Raw genomic sequence first — 23,589 nt, forward strand, 5'->3', positions numbered from 1 at the left:
CGAAAGGCTTGGGTGAGGGGAGGGAGGTGCAGAGGATGGGCCGGGATGATGAATTAGACTCGACCTATGCTGGCCTTATACTTAATCCACCGCTGGAAAATTCTCTTCAATAGGCGATAATCTCTCTTCTCTCTTTTGAAGTTTCCACAAAGCGACCAATGTTTGTTTATTCTATTTTGCATCATACATTTGTATGCGTGTGCAAAGTACATATTTATGCAAAGTTTTACTGATCTATGCTTCTGGTTGGGGTCTCAAGATGCCAAGAAATAGATCCAGCAATTTGTTTCACAAGCTCAAGCCTCCCAACTTACATCATCAATACAGTCAGTATGACATTATGAGCCATAAGGAAAAGTAAAAGAACAAGTGTATATTGACGTACGACATTCCTTAAGGATGAGTCAGAAGTCCATCTGTTTTTTGTTGTTTTATTTCCTTGAACTTGGAAACTTGAGTTGGATCAGGATAACATACACCAGTCTGTGTCTACCTTCGCACTCTCGCAGTGCCATGAGCAAACTTATTACATACCAAAGTATTGTTTCAATTTTACAAATGGATACAAGGAAACATCTAATATTTCGATCTCTATTGCTAAATATTACAATTTCATAGGACCCAAAAATCTGTACACCTGCATGGTAAATTATAGCAATATTTTCAATATATACAGGTTCTTCACTTTACTTGCTTGTCTCTGCATGTTCTGAGCTCTTGAAGATGGAGCCCTGCCACAAATTCCGTATGTTGGCCACTTAATCTGACCATAAAAAGTCCAATGGAAAAGAAAAAGGCTCTGTTGGGCCGGGCTCATCTAGTCATCACCACAATCATCTGAAGATATGCATCTTTAATCCAAGCAGCGATCATCAACTCAAGTCAAAACCAGCATCTGCACTTATCGCATACATCAATTTGGTCTGCATTTGTTCTTTACTGCATAGTCATCGTTGTCCAATCCATCAAGAGACATAGGGAGGAAGAAAAACATTGTTAGCGGAATGGATATGTACTTAATACGTAAGCAGGATACTTAATTCGTATCTTGCACACCATATGACCAAAAAAGCCATCCCCTCAAAATATTAGCAAACCTGAGCTTTTTGCATAGGTATTTGGGTATTTGGGAATACAGAGCACGCAACTCTTTGATATGAAAACTGGACAAAAAGTAATCTTTCAAGCTATACATGGCGGGTAAACTGGTTGGCTGGTTTACTATATTCATCACCATGACAAAAAAGAATGTAAGATCAAGCTTGTTTTTCTTTTAAAAAAAGAAAAAAAAGAACTGGGAGGGGCTATTCCGCATGCTTTGCATACCCAACCACCACCTAGGCCAGAGCCCAAGAATCCCAGGTAGACCAAGCTACTGCTCACGGAATCTATGGTTTATATATTTAGGGGTCAAAGCAAGGATGGACACCCTTCGCAATCAAACCCCCGCCCCTCGCCGCAAGTGCGGCGCCGAGGGTTGTACCATCTAAACCAAGTTGACCTTGTTTTTCTTAACCAACAATGATGTTGAGAATGCATGAGTGCTCCCTCCCAGGTCAACTGTTCATGCCACCACCATGATTACATTCCCCATGTGCATGGAGTCGGCCTACCCCACCTACACCTAGGCTAGAGTCCAAGCCTCCAAGCAGACCAAGCCACTGCTCGTGGAAATGTGATTTATATACTTGGGGTCCAAGCAAGGATCAACGTCCTTCACCATTGAACCCCTGCTCCTTGCGACAAGTGGTGAGGGTTGTACAATGTGAACCAAGGATTGGTGGTTAAGCTTGTTTTTCTTAACCAACAAGGGTTGAGAAAAGATAAGTAACCCCTCCCAGGTCAACTGTTCATGCCACCACCAGGGTTAGGTTCCCAACGTGCACGAAGTCACCCTCAAAAGCGCATGCATAAGTGATAAGACCCACCTTTCAGGCGCAGTATCATATAGCAGCAGACCCTTTGAATAGGGACTAAAGTGCTTGACGACTCTTGTTTTTACTCCCCCCAAAAATTCTTTACTACTCAAATTCAAGTTACAAAATATTTTACAGCATCCCTTGGTTATTTCCTTTCTAAGACGAGCAATATAAGTTGCTAGATTACTGCAATTTGTTTTCTCTAGTTTTGTCTTTTGCAACAACAGTATTAGAAAATCGTTGCAATCGCAAAGGGAGTTTCGAAATGGCTGAGAATTTGTAAGCTTATTTGATTGAGACTGTTTATTTGGGCACCTTAGAAGAAACAAATGACAATGAACTTGGATAGGTAAAGGAAAATATCAGGCAAAACTAGAAAGAAGATAATTGAAATGAGAATAGTATTTTGAGTCTTGGACAGAGGTTGGGTATAATAGGAATATAAAGAGTTTTAAGTGAAGTATAAATCATATAGAAAATTCCAACAACTTGGATAAAGAGTGGCTTTATTGTAATTAGCAAAAGTACTTAGTAACGATGTACCATCTCTAGCATATGAAACATTACTCAATACTGATACTGTTATGTAAGCTGATGATGATGAACAAAGTAATTTCAAGGTACTCAGGCATGTAGGAAGCTAAATACCACTGAAGAGTTATCCTTTTAATTAAGACAATTTACTTACGTTTTATATGGTGGGAGCTTCAGCAGATTCATGCAAGTGGCTGATGTCGGTAAACGGTCAAGATCCTCTTCAGAAGCATTCAAAGGAGCAGCCCTACAATTAAGAAAAGCCCAATCACGATCAAAAGTCAATATTAATATGAGCATGAAAAAAAGAAAAGAGTTACTAACCTCTGTATGCAGAACTGTGGTTCAAGATGCTTAAATCCAAGAAGTGGTCCGCGAGAACATCCGGTCACAAACCTGCAACATTTTCAACAAAAAATGTTGTAGCTTATCAAGATTAAAATGATCTGCCAACAATCATGGCAGGCAAGCTGAAGCTGACAAACTTATAAACTTGGATAATTTGAAACCAAACATAGCATGTAATGTTCAGCCTATTGTCAGCAAAAAACAGCTGTTGTAACGTATCCTTATGGGACATAATTTCCAGAATGTCTAGTTAAAAGGCAGGTAACTGGCAGGAAGCAGTACATATATTGAAAAATGTAACAAAACCATATTGGTCAATCAGAAAATAGAGAAGAACTAATACCATATTATTAAACCCAGACTGGAGAGTTACCCAGATATGGGGCAGGATCACCATTTCACTGGTCTGATCACCCAGTCAATTGGTTAGACTGATTTTACCATATAGAAAAGTTAGATATAACGTACGAAAATTACGCATAACTTAATAAATCATCTACTTTAAATACTACTCTTTAGATCACATGGATCTACAATCTAGACTACTCTCTGATTGCAGAATAAATAGAAAATAATCATGAATCATCTAATCTAAAAAAATGTTAAAAAATTATATATAACGTAGAAATATGCAGAATATATTATTTTTTATTATTATAAATAGCAAAATTCTGAGAATATCTGAAAATAAAATGAAGTATACTTTAACTTTTCACCGAAGGAAAACTAATTTTATTTTTTATATAAAAGGTTTGATTATGAAAACATTACAATCTATTTATAGTAGCTTCATCTAACAACACACACATATAAGTATAATATAATTACCATATTACAGCATTAAATGCTGTCTAAGTGGCTGAGTGGTTCCCAAGTGTATTAGAGATTAGGAGATTGAATCTCTGCTCGAGCATTTGTTTTCCAATTCTCTGATTTCTTAGAGTCCAGTGGTTCACACAGTTTTTCTAAATGGCCAGGTCACCAGTTTTCACAAAAACTGTCCAGTTCAACCCAGTTTTCTAAAGGTCAATTACATTTCCAGTCCAGTTTTCCACATGGCCAGGTCACCGGTGTTCACAAAAAGTATCCAGTTCGATCCGGTTTTCAAAAGGTCAATTACATTTCCAGAACTGGCCATGTGGAATATTGGGCAAACCAGACTCTTAACAAATCAAAGAATTAAAAAAATAATGCTTAAGTGGATATTTGATCTCCTGATCTCTCATACACTTAAGAACTGCTCTAACTGGACCCAATAAGGAGCCAGTTCGCCTGTTTTCTGGTCCAACAGGCCAGTCCAGTCTGGTTTTAATAACTATGACTAATACAATGCATATTCATCAAATATTTAGTGGCACTCTTTAAATTTCTACTTTCCTTCCAACAGAAAAATGCTTGAGAAAGAGCAGTTGATCCCAGTAGATCGGAAAATTCTACAAGGAACTTATCAAAGCATGATGCAGATCAACTAATTCTTATGATACCTGCTAACCATAATTACCTAAATGAAATATCTGAATACCATTTTACCCACATTTTGAGCTATTCATCAAGAGGCATGAGCATATGAACTCTTACCGAGAAATTTAGTTGCTACTAACTGATACATGCATTACTTGTCTTAAGATGAACTTTTTACTGCTTATACTAACTGTACAATCCTGAACTTTTGTTACTTTATAAACCGCATGTGACATTAAACTGTGAAGAATCGAGGACAAACATTTAAGCCATATTACTAATCCTGAATGAATTCCATAAAACCCTTTTTTAGTTTATCCGATCTTCTTGCTGTTAAAAACTTGGACACAATCGGAAAAATGGAAGCCTTGCAGGAAAACTATGACGAACAAACAAATGTACTAATTATATAAAAAAGAAAAACTCATAACAAGGCCAGTACGTGTGCATGCACATATTGGAGCACATGCATGGCTTGTCCATGCGCAAATGTTGTGTGCATATATCTTTTTTTTGATAATAATGTTTTGTGCATGCATCAAATAGGGAAAAAGGCTCACTTAAGAAATTTCTTCTGATACTCCAACGAAAAGCTTTTGAGGACTTCCCAGAACATCTGAATTACATGGTGATCCTGCAAAGGTGAACACTGTCAAAATGATAGCATTGAACAGCATACAAATACTACACCAAGCAAGAAAAAACATTCATACAACAGAATGCTTATGAAGCACATTATATTTCACTCTTGCCCATCAATCGAAAAGAAAAATCAACAGTACTTGTACTGGTCTAGTTAAATAAAGCATAACCAGTACCCTTAGCATGCTAGATCCTAGTCTCCACTTGTTTGTAGGTGTCATCAAATAGAGAATATTGTATTACAAGTCATGCATGTAACAGAAAGCAAACTTCAATGTGCTCGACTGAGTGCATATAAAACCATAATGACTATAAACCAAGATAACATGCAAACTCAATAAACAAGTATATCAACATTACCAGATAATTTGATACAAATTGACTACCAAATATAGTTAGGTGATAGGATAACGTTCTAGCACAAAAGTAGAGATCAGGAAAGTGGGAAAGACAGAAATGGGGGTTCAGTTGAGTATTGAGGAAGGAAACCAGACAAGGTTTTGATGTCTGGCCAGGATGATTATAACTTATCGGCATCCAACAATGCATAAGGCAGTCTACTTGGTGGTCCAGAAGCCTCATATGATTAATGATATGAAGTTATTTGGTATCGACTTGGATTGAATGGTCAGCTCACTGATAATGACGAGGTCCTGAACAAATTAAGCTGTGTTCAACAAGTACATTTTTGTCAGTGTAAGCTATCCCATGAAAACCAGCAAGCAAAATTGGTCCATAACATTATTAGCTACAACTTGTAATTAGTTTGGATCAAAAGTATGTAGGTTTGGTGGTATGGCTAATTTGGCAAAACATAACATTGGTTTTGCTCTTGAATGAAACATAAACTACTTGTATGCTTACATTCTAAATGGAGGAAAGCCCAAACATTTTAGTTGAGAGCACCTTCCCTTCACTATGAAGAGTGTAACAATCCAATTCTAAACAAAAATTGAGCCAAAGCAACTTTGTTGTCCCGAGTCAGGTCGTTGCTACCAAAGCTTCATCAGTCTCATTACACACGATCTGAAAAATCTCCCCCCCCCCCCCCCACTTTGCACCATATTGCAATACTGTAATCTCCAAATTTCATGTGCCGTTTGTTAATGATATATCTTTATGAATATTATATTGATAACACAATTGCTTTCTGAAGATTGAAATAGAAAAACCAAAATATTATTGGTTAGTTAGAATTTTTCAACTGCACTCTTTTTATCTGATTATTCGAGAAGTTCCTAAAAAACTAAATATATTGTTTCCCCAGCATGTCCCAGTAACTCCTCTTTTTGCCTTTTGTCAAGTCGGTCACTTGGATATGTCTCTGATACTGATTCTCACATCTGTGTCCATAGGACACTGAATCAAACTTCTCTTATAGGAAAAGAAAGTAATAACAATTTTGCAAGCTTCCAAAGGATATGCCTTATGCAACAAATGATAAACGAGAAATACCACACTGCTGGGTAATAGCCACCATAATAATGAACACTAGGATGCAGACTATGAAGCATGGATATGGATACATGATATGAATATGACACAGCACTGATAGGTTAACATGCCAAATCTTGAAAAAAAAAGATAAAAAGGGCTGGGATATGATAGTAAATAAATACATGTCTTTCTCTTTAATATCTATGTAAAAAGCATTTTTAAAGTATAATGGGTTATTACAATGAGAACATGAGCATCAAAAACTTTAAAAATATAGCCCTGCTTGCTATCGCTTTTGTTTCCTGTTTTTGTTTCAAAACTAGACTAAGCAGATATGTATGACGAAACACTTATGTTATTTTCAGACTGTTTGCAAAACCTTTAGATTTTTTGGTAACAGAGACCTATAGCCTTCAAAAAATGTGAAAATAAATGCAAGGAATGGCAAAATAAAAGTTTTGCACAAATGCTATTGTGAACATCAATCTCCATGCAGTATTCTACTAATTTGGAGGGAAACAAAAACAAAAATAAAAAACACCAATGCCAAAAGGTACCCTTTCCCTCATCTTTGGGGAGGTCTAGGAAGTATCTGATTTTTTTAAATTTGAAAATACATAGTTAAAAATAAGCGACCCGCACATATCCGGATCATATACAATAAGCATCATATCCAGTATGCTATCAGACATGAGCATGGCAATCAATTTGAAGTATCTGTGAAACATAGGTTGCAGGTTATTTAGCTGAAAAGTCAGAACTGGCACATCACCTTTGAAGTAGAGTCATCATAACATCTGCTAACTCATGACATAGTGATCATAAGCAAAACATAATATAATTACACATAAAGCACAATGGCATTTAGCCTTCCAAAGTAGCATGCTCTCATCACCAAGTCCAAAATACAGATCACCAGTTATTATTATATTCAGTGACGTAAAACTTACTGGATGATAGCCACCACTATAATGGGCATTGGAGCACAGATCATCGATATCCATGCTTTCTAGTGAGCCTGATATAAGAAGCTGTTAAAAAGAAAATCAATATAAGACCAGTAAATTCATTTCCTTATATAACATAAACAGTAAAGGTGTTGACAGAAGAAATATTACAGACAAGATTAACTATGATGCAGCTGGCAAAAGAGTAAATTGATTCCTACAGCAGCCATACATTAGGTAAAATTAAGCATTGCTAATGTGATTCACTAAAAATAATTACTCTTAGGCTTAATTTATCCTCAAAGTTGTTGATTTAATTATGATAAAAAGTATTTTTTTAAAATTAGTATATCTATGAACTGAAGATACGGTGCACTCAGAAATCTGACTATCATTATTAGCAGCAACATGCATGCACCAGTTGATTTAAAGAAAAGATTGTTAGATGGGCCAGCCATATCTTTACAGTCAAAATGTATGAGTTATTGATCAATAGAAATAAAGATACAAGCCAGACAACAAATATACTTTATATTCCTTAGCATTTTCAGAAATCCCTACTAAACATGTATGGTGGACAGATATTCTTAAGAAATGGCTCAGAAGAAGAGTTTCACCACTAAATGATAAGAACTAGAGAGCATGCTAAACCTACAGACCTGAGCCCTTCCCAACAAGAAGAGCTCCATGCATCAAGTTATAAATCAGCAATCTTTGACAATGTTTTGCAACCAGCTTACAATTTAAGATGAGTCTTATTTGTCAGTGCAAATAAACTGGTTAAGGGAGCTGCCGACTTTACTTTAAAAATTGCAAAATAAAAAAAGCCCCACCCCCTCGGGGCCCTTGTTTCATCCGAAACAGAGGAACTAGGGCAGAAGCCCTCTCCCACCCTTCCTCCGTCTCCCTCCCCCTCCCTCTCTCTCCCACCCTTCCTCCGTCTCCCTCCCCCTCCCTCCCTCCCTCCCTCACCAGTTTCTTGAGCTGAGGGGTGGAACAGTGCCAGTCCATCCCCGGCACGGCTCAATACGCCTGAAACCAGGCGGTTCGGGGCGGTACAACAAACGATGTTAAGGAGTTTACTAGACTAATTCCCCTCAGGAATTCTACTAAAATGACACTAAAAAACACATTACATAGTTCAGATAGAAACACACATAATATATAGGTATAATAGGACACAACTCTCATTTCTAAAATTGTGACATGTATAGTACCAGAGGAATTGTGTGATCTGTGGAACTATCAAAAGATGCTATACAAAAACATTAAAGACCATAACTTTTTTTTTACAAGACAGTCTGAGGGAGATAATGCACAAAGTGAACTCTAGAAGGAGCCATAATATGGACCAACCAAAAGAATAGCAGTATTATATCTGGAACTTTTGTCATTGTCCCCACAGACAAGAGAGAAAAAAGTTTCAGCCTATCAATTCGGGATCAATAATATGAATCCTTAATCCCCCCAGGAACCTTATCAGATGTTAAAGATAAAGGAGCATACGTACTCATAAATCTGCAAATAATCGGAGTCCACAGACCACTTTACCTGAATTTCATGTTCATCGAACATTTCAATCCACTCCTTCTGAATAAGTTGTTCAAACCCCCGCAAAAAATGTGAACTTTGATGGCGAATCTGCAGATGGGAATGAAGCAAAAAAATAAAACATATAAGCCTTTGTAATACATGTGCAGAAAAGAAACTTGCAATAGACGATTGTACCTGATAATTCAGTCGATGATTAGAAATAAGATGAATAAACTGAATAACATTATCATTAGTAACACGTTTCTCTTTCCCACCAGGAAGTAGCTCCTCCTCTCTTTGTTCTCCATATTCATTGGTTACAATAACAAAATATAGTTCTAGTTCTGACACATCACCTTCATAATGCTGTGCATAAAATCCACAATTTGTGAATATAAATGGAAACATAATTAGTTAAACAAAACCTTTCGAACATAAGAAACATGAAGTAATCATGCTCAAATGTAAACAAATGTCTTTTACACTAGCAGTAATTGATTTCAGACAGGGAATACACAGAGAAGATTATGACAATGGCTTACTTGGATAGCGTCCCATGCATAATAAATTCATAAAAGAGTAAGTATGTTGGCCTTCAACCACCATAACATCACATGCTCAAATCTATGATATACATATAAACACACGTATATATATATGCATATGCATGCAACCATATGTACATGGATATACATGTAGCAGAACAAACTAGGGTGGAAAACAGATCAGATACTATGGTATATCCATATCTTCTCAACGAATACGAACATGGATGGGGATATTAAATGAATACCAAAATTAATATCCATATTAGTTATAGCGAAGTTTTGCAAAATCGACCCGAACTGCCCAGTTCAGGGTGTACGAAGCTAAATCAGTGCTAAAACAGGTGGATTTGCTACTTTGGTTCAAGATTCGGTCCAGATCGGCTAAAACCGAATGGAACCACCTAGTTCTGCTTAGTTCCAATTAGTTCTAAGCGCTCCCATGAGTACAAATTGATAAGACATCTTAGCCTTTCTGCTTTCTTTTCTCCTAAGAACATGAAGGGAAGGGTAGGATGGTGAGGAAAATCGGTGGCGAAGAGATTTTTTGCAGTTTTGAGCCCCAATCCAGACCAAGAGGTATAATCCCCCTCCTTTTCATTCTTTTTATGCCTAAAATAGGCCAAATATGGTCAAATAAGAAAAAATCATGCCAAAATTTTGTAATTTGGAACAATTTCATGCTATGTTGTGTATTGGCTTCAATCATGAAAAAGATCCCAACATCTACTATCAGCATGGAAACTCCATAAGGGACTCAATGTTAGTATATGTTTTGTAATTCAAATATATCTGATATTTGTATTTTCAAGCCAAAACTGAGAATTATCTATTTTTACTTATTACAATTGCATCCATCAAGCAATCATATGGTCTCCCAGAACAATATAAAAGAAAATAATATCAAAACAATCTTAAAATAACATAATAACCAGAAAAAACAATGAATAGGTACTAATACACTTTCGTGTACCATGCGTCGATATGGTATAGTATGATACCGTACCAACTTGGTAACTGATACCGAGATTGCTTATTTTAGTTATATTCGTATTTTCCTATCCAAATATGTATATAAGTTGAATGTTATTCAGACAAATAAAGCATATTTTTTGTAAAATTCAATAATGAAAACTAACATTAGTTATATAAATCATAAAGGACAGGAATAGAAACCACTATCCATTGCACGTAACTAAGGGTCTAAGGCATAGTTATTAAACCTACATAGAGACTGATTTGATCAAGATCCACGTCAATGGTCCAACAGGTTTTTTCATTAAAACACTAAAATCAAAATTATTTAAAATATAAATATAAATATATCAATAAATTTTACTCCTTAACTCCAGCATAAATACAAAGCAAACATTAAGTATCTATTTTTTAAAAAGCTTGTAAAAAATTTATGTACAGATGTAGGAGCACATAAAAGTTATTAATATTAAAAAAAATAATAATAAAAGTTCTAAAATATCATAAAGCATAAAATAAAATATATACGTCTTTTGTTTTTTAGCAAAGAGAAAAGGATTTATCTTATAAAAAAATTAAAGATCAAAATATGAAATATCACAATATAACATTCTTCATACATATATGTTCAAGTTTTTCTTATAATTACCTTTTGATGCACAACTCAACCACATAAAGTCATCCTCTATAAAGGAATGAAGTGGCGAATCCTCACTAAGATATCAAATTGGAATCAAGTCCCAATATAACAATGAAGTCAATATTAAAGTCTGACATCTTTAACATGAAGGCATATAACTTGAAACATTGATCTGTGGTTTAAATTCAAATATAAATGAAAAATAATATACCCATCAAAAATTAAGTAAAAGGCCACTAGACAGAAAATTTTTACCTTTAAAAAGAGAAGATGCCGATACAATTCTTGATCAAGTGAAGGCAAGTCATGCAAGTAGTTGTGCCTAATTGAAATTGGCAAATATTAGTTTTAAAGGGGATTATGAAATAACAAACATACAACCAAAATGACAAGCTAAAATATTATGCAGGCAACAGCTGTCAATAAAATATTCCAAACAATATATTTACATAAAAAAATATCATGACTCCATCAGTTGATTTAATTACTTCAGAGTGTGTCAAATGCTTCTTAATTAGTACCATAAAAAAAAATCAAGAAGGATACACGTACTTTATAATTTCCTTTTTGTTATCTAAACCAACACCACTGAGACCATACGTTGAAGCAATAATCAACAGATAAGGTTCAGTATCATTCTGAATATTGTTGTCTAAAATTTTATTTCAAAATTTATTCTTTTTTATTTTCTAAAAATACCTTAATAAAACTATCAAAATTGGAATAGGATCTGACAAAATGTACTGGTTTAAGCTTGAACCCAGTCCCATGTCAATTGCACCCATGATTTGATAACTTAGCTAGATGCAGCAGGATCAGGTTAGCTATATCTTTTAAGGTCTTTGAAATGAAAACTACAACACCATGTACCTTAGATATGTTAATATGTAATGATACAAACCTTGCATTGGATAGACTGTACTGTGATTCCCATGTTAGAACATATGCTACATAATTTTTTTTACTTCTGATTATGAATAAAATAGAATTAGTGAAACTTAGTAACCATATATCTTGACATGGACCAATAGACAAATAAATTCCTTAAACGGATAATCCTAGTAAATAAATAAACTAAACCTTATACAGAACTTCGTTTATTTAAGAAAAAGAAAATCCTTAAGAAAAAAACAAGAGATGGACTAGAAATACATGTAAATTTGAAGCATGTGCAACCTTACTTGCGTTTGAATTTGCTCAAGAAGAATGTTGCAAATGGTATGTCAACAAGAATCCCTTCATACATTGCCTGTAAGAATAACAAACAAGCATCAAAGTATGCTCTAAGCTTAATAAGCTTAGAAATACAACCGAACCAAGCATCCCAACTTCTGCAAACAAAAAGGATAACATAAAAAAATAATAGAATGGAGGGAACTAAAAAGAGAAACAGTTCATAATTTGCCATTGAATAGAGAGCAAATACATATTTTGCCCAAGTTACCCACACTAAGAGTTAAAAAGGGAAGATGCATAGAGGATCTTGCATGGTAAAAAGGAGCTTTAGCATTAGCGCCATGAGACTTAACTTTCGCTAGATTATAAATTCGAGTCATCTCCAATAGAACAAGGTTCAAGATTCTAGTTGGAACAAACCAACTTTGGTCCGATCGATTTGAAAGTGAGGCATAAAAAAACACATACACAAACAAAAATTATGGTGTGTTAGGGGTGTGTGTGTGATGATGATGATGATCAAGAAGACGAAGTAGAAGGAGGAGAAGAAAAAGAATACATATATGTATGCATTATATTCATCTCAAATAGAACAAGGTTCAAGGTCCTGGATGAAACAAATCGACTTTGGTCATATCAATTTGAAAGTGAGGCCTCCCCCTCCCTCCGCCACCCCCCCCCCCCAAAAAAAAAAAAAAAACACATGCATATATATATATATCTTCCTTGTTATATGTGTGTGTGAAGAAGAAGAAAAAGGATTCAGGTTCTGGTTGAAACTAATCAACTTTCGTCAGATCAATTTGAAAGTGAGGCACATAGAAAAAGTACATACATAGAGACATATATATCTGGTGTGTTAAATGTGTGTGTGAAGATGAAGAAGAACCAAGTCCCTGCTCTGACGTCACACAAAAACAGCTGCTGCTGCTGAGCAGAAGAAAATAAAAGGCACTGCTGCTGCTGAGAAGGAGGAGGAGGAGAAGAAGAAAGGGACAACAAAGAAGTTGCTTGATGCTGCCAGAGCTGAAGCTGGAGAGAAGCTGCTGGCATCTGGAGAGAGGAGAAGTTGCCACACCAAACCCTAGAGCTGCCTCTTGAGTTCCCCACTCTCCCTAATTGAAGTCACCTAATCAATTCATCAGCAGCTGAGATATGTTCCTGAAGTTCAAATTAATAAAATAACCTCTATTTAAGCAAGGCGCATTTTTTTGACACCCTAGGACTTCACTGAGGCTTGTGCCTTTGCACCTATTTGTAAGCCTCTTAAGGGGCTTTTCCTGGACCCAGGCAAGGCACTTGAGTGAGCTTCGCTTGTGCCTTGCCTCGACCCAAGTGACCTAAAATAATTTTGGGAGTTAGACAGCCTAGAATCATTAAGATATAACTTTTAATTATTGATGAACTGGCAAGACGAAAGGAATCAAGTTCTTGAAGATACAGTATGCTGACAATTTGTATCTCATGTATTTAAAAAAAAAAAAAAAATGTTTTCCTTATGGTGAGTCTCCATGAGCGCATTGACTTGTTAACTTGTCTTTATTCAGTTCTGAGAGCTAAATCCCAATTGCAATAGGAGACAAAAATCCAGAAGCAACTAAACAAGTCCAGTTAAATAATAAAATTTACAGAGCTCCAGTTCCTTTTAGAGCCCATTCATTGATAGTACAATCCATACATTCTCTGCCATCTCTTCACATCAAGATCATAACAAGTAACCTTTTGCATTATCAACTAATCAGAACATGATTTTACATCCATTTGTGTCACTAACAGTTTACTTAAAAAATCAATGGAATCATTGTACAAGAGATAATGGATTTATTTAATTTAGAAAAAACTGAAAACATGTCCTGACAAAATAATGCTAAGGACAAACATACAATCTAGCCAACATTGACAAGTCAAAAGCATGTAAGATCGCATGCTGTACCTCAAGCAGTTTGCATACAAATGCACAATACATATTTCTACCACATGCAAAAACTGGCACAAAATATCTAAAAGAATACCTTTCCAAGAAGACTTCCAAGAAAATGGAAAAATTGAAGATGTTGTTCATGAATCAGTCCTGATCCAGGGTTTGGATACAGAAGATGATCGGCCGTTTCCTAAAGAAAGCAGCAAGAGAATAGAGGTTAAGAACAAGAAGTTAGGGTAGTAACATAGGAGGAAAGAAACAAAATGAGTTAAATATTCATCTACTCAATGCGAAATCATCTGCATGCTAATATGTTTAATCATCTTAGTAAGATAGTGCATTTAACATCATGAATTGTTAAACAAATTCATTGGCAATCTCAACGAAACAGAAAACTACCTCAAACTTCTTTAGCCATCGTGATCAGAACTCAGAAGTCCTTGCAATCACGAGTATAGAAGTTGTGATTGTAGATCACAATTATGATGCAGCAATAAATTAGATACATTAGGAGATATTCAAAAATGGTCCCATAAGACAAGTCTATATGGTAAAAACAAGAGGTTTCAGCTGAAACATTCTTGAGTTCAAATGACTGACTGAATGCATTTACAACTGAAAAAAGAAGCAAGTCACCATATTTAATAGAAGACCACTATGACTTAGCGAAACATTATTTAAAATATATTAATACAAGAGTACTGCAAGGTGTACCCCGGTGCATAGCAGGAATGAGTGCCAAACCAGATTTCGTGCTTCATGCAGGATGGTTAGGTGGTTTAGGAGGAGCCTTAATACCCATTTTACCCCTACAGTTCACGAAAAACCCAGTTGGGATACGTGCTGGGTTACACTAAGCATTACTCTTAATACAAAGGGAAGCACCATTCAAAGAAAATATCTAATACTCTCAATGGTTTTGTTTTCATAACACTAATTTGACAAGCATTAATTTGTACTTTTTCTGCTGATTAAATAATTATTGAAGATCAGAAAGTGCGTATAACTCGTTGTTATTACCAGATTAGTTTTTTGCTTTCTAAATTCAAGTTTATTACTTATAAACTTCTCGTTATCCTTATAAATTCATACACTTCTGCTATTATTTGCTGAAGTTTGATGTTTCAAAAATTCCCAGTTTTAGTAAGAAAAATGTTCTAACCATGGTACGCCATACCAGTGCATGGTAGACATACCATACCAGAGCCAAAGCAATATGCGGTACAAGGGACGTCTCAAATATCAGGACACATCGAACCGACACTGTACCAAGATGGTACCAATACAGGATCCGTACCAAGATTACGAACCTTGGTTCTAACAACCATCTAGCACTTAGTTATACCCAACTTCTCTTTAGCACTTTTTACTACCTAGAATTAAAAGGTCTATAAATCTAAACAAGCTCTATATCACAATAGTACATCTTGCTTTTTCCTTTCACCAAAGAATTTAAAAAAACATCTAATTTTGGGTGTCAAAGAAAAATATAAGCAACAGATACCATGTATATTTTGTTCACCTGAAAACATTTTCCCATTAAAGATCCAAGGAAATTGTTAGGTAATAATTCTAATTGCTCCATAATATAAATACATCGCAGATGAACTATGATAGGACTTGACTAGGACAGAAGACAATCTTATTTCTTCTAAAAAGATACCTACTTATTTGTGAATTTTGTACAAAATAAGCACTTCATTATTGATTTTGCCTGTATCTAGGAACGAAGTAGGTGATGCACAAGAAATGCCCGATACATATTTATCAAACATCCGATACATATATTCTAAATGTCACATATCACTTTTACTTAAACAAGTGCCTGGTTCTGACTTAGATTGAAAGACAAAATTGTTGGGAAAACCCCTAAATATGTGTCATATTGCATAAAAAAGCCAACCTGTTCATGCAAAATCAGTAGATAAGTAGATTTTTATCAAAAACCACTTGGCATTTTACTTCACTTTAAGAAAATGCAGTTATTATAGTAAGAAAATGGACATGAACATGGGTTATTGAAATTCAAGGATCTCATCCAGCCTTGGAAAGCTACACAAAATTGTGAAGATAAGACAGAATTGCTTGGTGTATCTTGGTAGATGTACAAATCAGATCAGTTCTTGTTCATAAAGGAAGGAAACTTCTACGTGATATAAGACCTTCTTTATCACTAGTCTACACTTGTGATGAACCATATTGCAAATAAATACACCAAAAGAGTGTCACAAATCTGTGCATAGAATTACAAACCTTAAACAGCCCATACTGCACATCAAAAGCTGTTTGCGTAATGTTCTCCATAAAATCTTTAAAAATCCCACCCCCATCAATTCCAGCCTCCTCTACCCCAAATTCATTGACAAAAGTTACTCGAATCTGCAGGCATCAAAATATTGAAAAAACATCACATCCATAGTAGATTCAACAAAAACAATTAATTGTTGCTTAAGGGGGGAACAGTACCGGTCCTCGAAGATCTTCCTCAGACAGCATACTCAACTGATTGAAAGCATCTTCAAGAATTCGGCTTCTTCTTATTTTGAATTGATTTCTCGGTAATGCACGATGAGGTCCATATCTTTCCTTAGAAGCTGCTAGCATTGACTGATGCATGAAAGTGACAAAATTAATCATAAAGACAGTGCGGCAACATGCACTCCAGGAACATAGAATCATACATCCAGGAAATCAAAATATCCTGGATTTTCTAGGGAGGTCGTCAGTGCAATATTCTTGGAATCACTCAAACAAATGTATGATCTGTAAGTTAAAGAGAATGAAATTTGAACTTTGGAAATGCTGAGCAATAAATACATACAGTAAATATTCTGACCCTGCTTGTAAATGGCACCAAGAATGGAGCTTGTTTCAATATTTCAGATGCTCGAGTATTTCCAAGTATGGCCTGCAAAACTAAATAACTGTCAAACATTCATATGCATAGACATACAATTTTTTAGGGGAAAAAACTAGGGAAGTTATTTACTTGAGAAACAAAAGTTTCACTCATTGCTTCTTGAGAATGGAAATCAATACCAGGTGCAAATGGCCTTCTGTTATTCCAATCTTGCAACTGAAGAAAGAAGTACATATTTCTTTTAGGGAAGAAAAGGCATCTTTATCTAGTGATGTAAAACCCATACTTTTTAAAATGACTGAAAATAAAGGCAAGTATCAATTATTTTTTCCATCCAGAAAGAAATAGAGAAGCACTTTGAACAGCCAGTACAGAACAGAACGTAAATGGTCTTAGAAAGTACTGATTATCCTACGTAATATACTGTTAAATAAAAACCATGACATTAGACACTAAGAAGACAAAGCTTGATATAGAATGAATCTGTAACAACACATGCCACTGATAAAGATAAATAGTAAGCCTACCAACAGTCCCATACTCAAAAGTGGGTGAGGGTGCATACAGAACAGATATTGAATTGGTATATACCTGATATGCCAGGATAAATACAATAGATATGGCTCATAACCGACCTTATTTAGATCAATGCAACAAAAACATAAAGTTTCAACTATACAGTAATTACTGGGAAAAGAAATTTGACGCTACAACTATTTGTGAATTACATAATTTCAAAGTATACACTTTTAAGGTTGATTTACAATAAATTATTACAAGTTACAGATTTAAATAAAGCTTCTCATATGGATCAATTTTGCTAGTGCCCGGTCAAATTATAATCGACCAAGAACTAGACACAGAAATGGACATGTCAAAATCTAGGGCCCAACCAAATCATCAGCTTGGTATCCAGATTGTTGCCGCAATTAAGGTTTGGACAATGTCAAGTCTGGCCAACAAGTCATCCCATTTTCATGACTTGTGTTTGCTCATATATATATGATGAACAATATCGGTTCAAATATGTCATCACTTTTCCATGCTGCCATTGCAGAAGCTATAAATTTTCCAGGCTACACCTTTCTTTTTTGAGAAGAAATCAGCTTACACCAAATTTGTTTTATAGAAATAAAAGAGAAAGCAAAAGACATTATCTAACTCTAATTGTAAGAATATATAGAAGTGGTCGCCTTTGGTTGATGTCAGAGAAAATAAACTAATACATGTTAAAAAAAAAAAAAAAGATGACACAGCTGGATCAAGGTTTAAAGTACCTGTACTGGCACAGTACAGGAATACACTGAGAGTTTGAGACACAGTAGAACTGAGATGTCCCACCATGTGTTGATGCAGTACAATTCAGAGGGGCATAGGGGTGCTGGTACTTTACCATTATAGCAGGGTATGGCTGGTACCAGACACTAAGCACCAGCACTTCCATCCATGATTGGAAGTAAATCATAGTGCATCAATTAAAAAAAAAAAGTAAATTTGCAGCAGTTTCTTGTACCTGGCTCAGAAGTTTGGATATTACATCCCTGGATCTATTTTGGATACTTTCCACAGAAAGCTTCTTATGGCTGGAGGACAGACTGCTGGAAATTTTTTGAGAAGAGGCATGTGTAGGTATTGTCCAGAGAAGCTGCCATAGGGCCTGTGGAAGAGATCATCCTTGTAAAAATATATTTCATTTAAATATGGATCTCTTATATAAAGAACAAGATGCGCACCATAATTTTTAATTACAGTTGACTCACTGAATTGAACCAGTCATCATATGCTATATCAATTGTGAAGATTTAAATTACAAATTACCTGCTTTAGAATTATAATTAAGCATCTAGTATCGCTCAATGAGAGTGGTTTCTCCTGCTCATAGAACTCCTCATTATCGACAATCATCAGCATATGCCTAATGGATCATAGAGCAATGTGCTAGTTATGATGATATATTGAAGCTTTCTTAACCGGCGAACTTTTCGGTTTGTTTTTAAAACTTTAATGAAATGATAGCAAAACCATAAAGGGGAGGGGGAAGCAAATGAAGAACACAGAAAGTTAGAGACAAATAGTTTTAGCAATATCAATATCAAATAGGTAGCCTTACTTGTATACAGGACAGAAAACAGCCAGAGGCAACAGCCAACCTGGAGTATCCCCAGGTAGATGCACTGTTTGCTTGGAAAATATTGGCCATCTTTGATTCTCATGGCATCTTTTTATAAAATTCCAAAGTACAGGAACAAGCTCAGTTCTGTAAGCTAGTCCAGTCATCACAAGTTCAAGAGGCAGAGTACTGAATGTAACATGAAGGAATGCACAGACAGCACCTATAGCTTCCACTTCCCCGTTGGACAGCTCATCCCTACCAGAAATACCAGTGTGTAATGTATCTCCAAACAAAGCATTCACCTGTTCACAATGTATATTTCAGCTCCAGAAAGAGACAGTAATCCACATATGCATAGAGAAATGGGCCCTTCAAGTGATTGGTTAAAAAGATCAATAAAGATTTAGCATACCAAATGCTGAAGAAGGCATGAATCTATTGCAGTGCATATCTGCCTTCCCAAATCAGCATTTAAAGTTTCTCTGAACTCTTCATCCACAGTTACATCATTGTCAGCTGGTTCTGAACACTCATTGAACGAAAGTTAGAAGAAGCATAAACACATGAATAAGAAACCAAAAACATGTCCGCAAAAATATAATGAAGGTAATGTTGCTTTAGCAGTAAGAACCATCACTATTAAAAGACAAAAGCCCCAAAAACATGTTTCTCCAAAAACCAGATTGGACCGGGAGCTTCACAAATGTGCACTCCATATGCAAAACATCAAAAGCACCTGACGAATATTTTGCTGAAAGTAGAACCATCTTACTTTCTCCAGCCGATGATTTTACTGTTGGTAATGCTTCTAATAAAGATGTTGAAACAGCTACAAAGTCTACAGCCTGGTTCATAGAAAATGATAAACAACAGAGTTTAGTATATGTTATCTGCCACAGTAAGATTTCAGTGTCCAGACTACAAGAAATTCTAATGAGCATCAGGAATTTAATCAAGGAAAAGTAAATGGCTGAACTATAATATAGTAACAACCAAAAATATTAAAATTCAAGGTTCTAAAACTCAAGACAGTCAGACTTGAAAGCAAAATAACGTGAAAATCACTGAGGATATAGAAATTCTGGATAGATCAGAGTATCATATGGACATTTAAACATTAAAGAAAACTTTATACGCAGTAAAAGAAATTGAAAGCATAGCATTGGATGCAGCTGCCACTAAAATGAATGGTAAATTCTCACTATTCATGGACAATAATTAAAATGTTTACCACAAATTAATTGTTTCAAACAAATTACTTGGGGTGATACTCATTGATCCTTTTCATAATCTATTTTTATTTAAGGTCTACAACTTTCATAAATGTCAATGTCTAATAATAATAGAACAAAGAAAAAATGATAATTCAAATTATATGAATGGAAATAGCTGTCTTACTATAGCTTATTTTCCACATACAGAACTTCCTGATACATTGAAGAGACAACTTGCTTCCTCAAACATGAGAGAAATATAGTATTCCATTCATACATCATCAGTTCCAGATAATTATATCACATATAACGTTCAAAATCCTTTAAGGCTAGTAGAAATATATATGGATACATGTATACTGATAAGTGATAAGTACTGAACCCAGAGTTATTAATTACATGGTGGCCCATTCAAATTTAGAGTCCATATTATTGATTATGATCTAAGAGCCAGTTGAACCCATGCTTTATCTCTTCATTTTATTTTCTCAAAATAGCAGCATGGATAGTAATGTACTCACATTCTTTCCTAGAAACTCTTGGAAGCTTCTGATTTCTGTTAACACCAGGTTTTACAGCAGGCTGCAACATAGCACTTGCCAAAGCATGGTTCATGTTACATGATTCAACAGGTCTCAAGAATCAGAACTGAGAAGGGTTTTGTACAATATCACACCTCCATTCTAATTCAAAAACTTTATAATACTAGCCAGAACATTCCACAGGGCATCAACTTGTTTGGACAATATGTAGATGAGACTACCCACAGTCTCTCTCTTCTTGACTCATGGCCCAATTTATCAGGTGAATAACACCTCCGGTAACTTCAGATAGCCTTATCTTGATCTTAGCCAAAAGGCCATGAAAGGTATTCAGACTGCCTTATCATCTAATGATACAGATAACAGGTAGAAGTGAAAGACTGGCAATTAAGTGCTGCTGTTCAAAGAAACAATCAAGAAAATTACATAAGCGCATAACTCCCTTCTTTATCTTTTGCTCGATATCCTCTCTTATTGCTATTTGCAATTTGATACGAACATTATTCCAGCAATTATCATAAGACTCCTGTTGTTGACTTCCATAGCTAGAACTTACCAGTTCTTTTGATTTTTTAAGTAACTAATGTTGTAACTGGCAATTTTGCCCCTAAATTAACAGTAGTCAACGCCTTGTGACCCTCTATATACTTCCTATTAGGGGTGCAATTGAGCCGAGCCAAATTGAGTTGAGTAGTTAGAAGCTCCAACTCGACTCGATTCAAAATAATTGGGCTCAAAACTCAACTCGAGATTGATCGAGCATTAATATCCAAGCTCGAGCTCGACCCGATTAAAAAAAGCACCACTAGAGATCGACTTGACTCGACTCGAATATCAACCAAAACCAAGGAAAGCCGTACCGGTCCGTACCGGCCGGTACGGGCCGGTACAAACCGGTCCGGTGCTTGACCGGTACCGGAGACAGATGAAAACCGGTATATACCGGCCGGTACGGACCCCGTACCGGCCGGTACGGGACTCGTACCGGGTGTTTTTTTTTTTTTTTAAGAAACCACAGCTTCGCGCTGTGGTTTCAAAAACCACGCGCGGCGCGTGGTTTCAACACGCGTGGTTTTAAGGGAGAAGTGGCCCGTGGGCCACTTCTTTCACTTTTTTTTTTTTTTTTTTTGGGGAACCACAGCGAGGCGCTGTGGTTCCCAAAACCACCGCGGCGCGTGGTTTCAAAAACCACGCGGCGCGCGTGGTTTTAAGAAGGAAGTGGCCAACCGGCCACTTCTTTCAAAGAAAAAAAAAAATAAAAAATTGCTGTGGCCGACAGGCCACAGCTTTTTCCCTTTTTTAATGGGAAAAGGAGTGGCCGGAGGCCACTCCTTCCCATTAAAAACCAAGGAAGTGGCCGACCGGCCACTTCTTTCCGTACCAATTTAACGATATTAAGCTGGGATTTTCTGTTAATCTGGGATTAACAGCACGATCTTAAGCCTCTCGTTCGGTTATAAAAACCGAACGAGGCTCACTTCTTTCCCAAACAATTTGAGGTTGAGACTTGAGAGGTTCTATTTAAGGTGCGGAGACGGAAAGATTTGAGAGATAGCGAGGAGGAGGTCCTGCCCAAAAAATCCAGCGGAGACTATTTAAGGTGCGGTTTTTTTATCCTATATTATTTCATTAATTTTGTTAATAATTTACTTAAAAAAAATAGTTTATAAATTACTTAAATAATAAGATAATGCAAAAATTTACTTTATTAGCTTAATTTTTTGATAAGTTGTCCTTTTATGATAGAAATGGAGCCATCAAGAAAAACGAACCCTGCAAAGCGTAATATTGGCTGGTCTTATGGGCGAAGACTTGGAAGTGAGGGGCAACGACACCAGTTTCAATGCAAGTTTTGCGACAAGATTTTCAAGGGAGGAGGGGTAACCAGGTTGAAGCAACACTTAGCCGGAAATTCCGGTGAGGTTGCTACGTGCCGAAATTGTCCTAACGAGATTCGTGTGCTGATGAGGCAGAATCTTGCTGAGGCCAAAGAAGCGAAGGAGATGGCTTCCAAGAAGAGGGCGGAGGTCAATCGCCAAGCGGCAGAGCCACCTTCCTATCACTCAAGGGAGCCAGAGGAGGTCGAGGATCTAGATGAGGAGGAGGCAGATATTCAGGCGGCCATGCATGCAAGCCTGGATGATCAGTGGCAGCAGGAGGAGGTGGCCAGGCATAGGGCTCGATTTGGGCCCTCTGCATACGAGTCGGGCGGCGGTTCTCGAAGCACTAGACAAGATCCAGAGTTCTTGAGGACAACTTCAGTAAGGGAGGGCGTCGGCAAAGAACGTGGCCGGATTGCATCTATGCTGGGTGGTTTTGGTAGCCGAAAGAAGTCATCTAGAGGAGTTGCAGAAGGAGCGACAATTCATGATGTAGATCCGCATGCTCTCCCCAGTAGAGATTCAAGGCAGCAGAGGGTAGACACAATGTGGATGAAGGATAAGAAGAAAACTATGTGGCGAGCTATTGGATCCTGGTTTCACTTCAGCCACATCCCAGCGAATGTGGCAGACAATACATACTACAGGTCTGCCATTGCCGCCATACAAGCTGCCGGTCCCGGTGTAGCTCCTCCAGGCCCGAAGGATATATACGGTGAGCTTCTTGACAACAATAAGGAGGAGCTGGAGAATTGGATTGACTCCTACAAGAGCAAGTGGCCCATATATGGACTAACCATCATGTGCGATGGTTGGACCGGTCCGACCAGGCGGAGCATCATCAACTTCCTGATATACTGTGATGCTAAGACCTTCTTCCACAAGTCGATTGATACTTCGGC

At 36.5% G+C, this 23,589-nt stretch overlaps 1 protein-coding gene across 4 annotated transcripts in view; it reads right to left on the bottom strand.

Annotated features, from left to right (window-relative positions):
* Positions 1-393: 393 nt before the first annotated feature.
* LOC103715777 (E3 ubiquitin-protein ligase UPL6) overlaps positions 394-23,589 on the bottom strand; it is a 50,187-nt gene continuing 26,991 nt past the window's right edge. For 2 of the 4 annotated variants that reach the window (XM_026807961.2, XM_026807963.2), the window contains 19 exons: positions 19,788-19,896; positions 19,464-19,573; positions 19,049-19,353; positions 18,757-18,853; positions 18,452-18,595; positions 17,068-17,154; positions 16,900-16,986; positions 16,545-16,685; positions 16,332-16,457; positions 14,170-14,268; positions 12,163-12,230; positions 11,237-11,303; positions 9,017-9,187; positions 8,840-8,929; positions 7,292-7,372; positions 4,823-4,896; positions 2,778-2,849; positions 2,608-2,700; positions 394-939 (listed from right to left, as the gene is read on the bottom strand). In XM_026807961.2, the coding sequence (XP_026663762.1) occupies positions 873-939; positions 2,608-2,700; positions 2,778-2,849; positions 4,823-4,896; positions 7,292-7,372; positions 8,840-8,929; positions 9,017-9,187; positions 11,237-11,303; positions 12,163-12,230; positions 14,170-14,268; positions 16,332-16,457; positions 16,545-16,685; positions 16,900-16,986; positions 17,068-17,154; positions 18,452-18,595; positions 18,757-18,853; positions 19,049-19,353; positions 19,464-19,573; positions 19,788-19,896 (2,088 nt within the window). In that variant the 3' untranslated portion in view covers positions 394-872. The remainder of the gene's footprint in view (positions 940-2,607; positions 2,701-2,777; positions 2,850-4,822; positions 4,897-7,291; positions 7,373-8,839; positions 8,930-9,016; positions 9,188-11,236; positions 11,304-12,162; positions 12,231-14,169; positions 14,269-16,331; positions 16,458-16,544; positions 16,686-16,899; positions 16,987-17,067; positions 17,155-18,451; positions 18,596-18,756; positions 18,854-19,048; positions 19,354-19,463; positions 19,574-19,787; positions 19,897-23,589) is intronic. The other 2 variants (XM_008803531.3, XM_039121559.1) reach the window with 2 other exon arrangements.

Source organism: Phoenix dactylifera, unplaced genomic scaffold (assembly GCF_009389715.1).
Source record: "Phoenix dactylifera cultivar Barhee BC4 unplaced genomic scaffold, palm_55x_up_171113_PBpolish2nd_filt_p 001140F, whole genome shotgun sequence".
In the NCBI taxonomy this organism is placed as follows: Eukaryota; Viridiplantae; Streptophyta; class Magnoliopsida; order Arecales; family Arecaceae; genus Phoenix; species Phoenix dactylifera.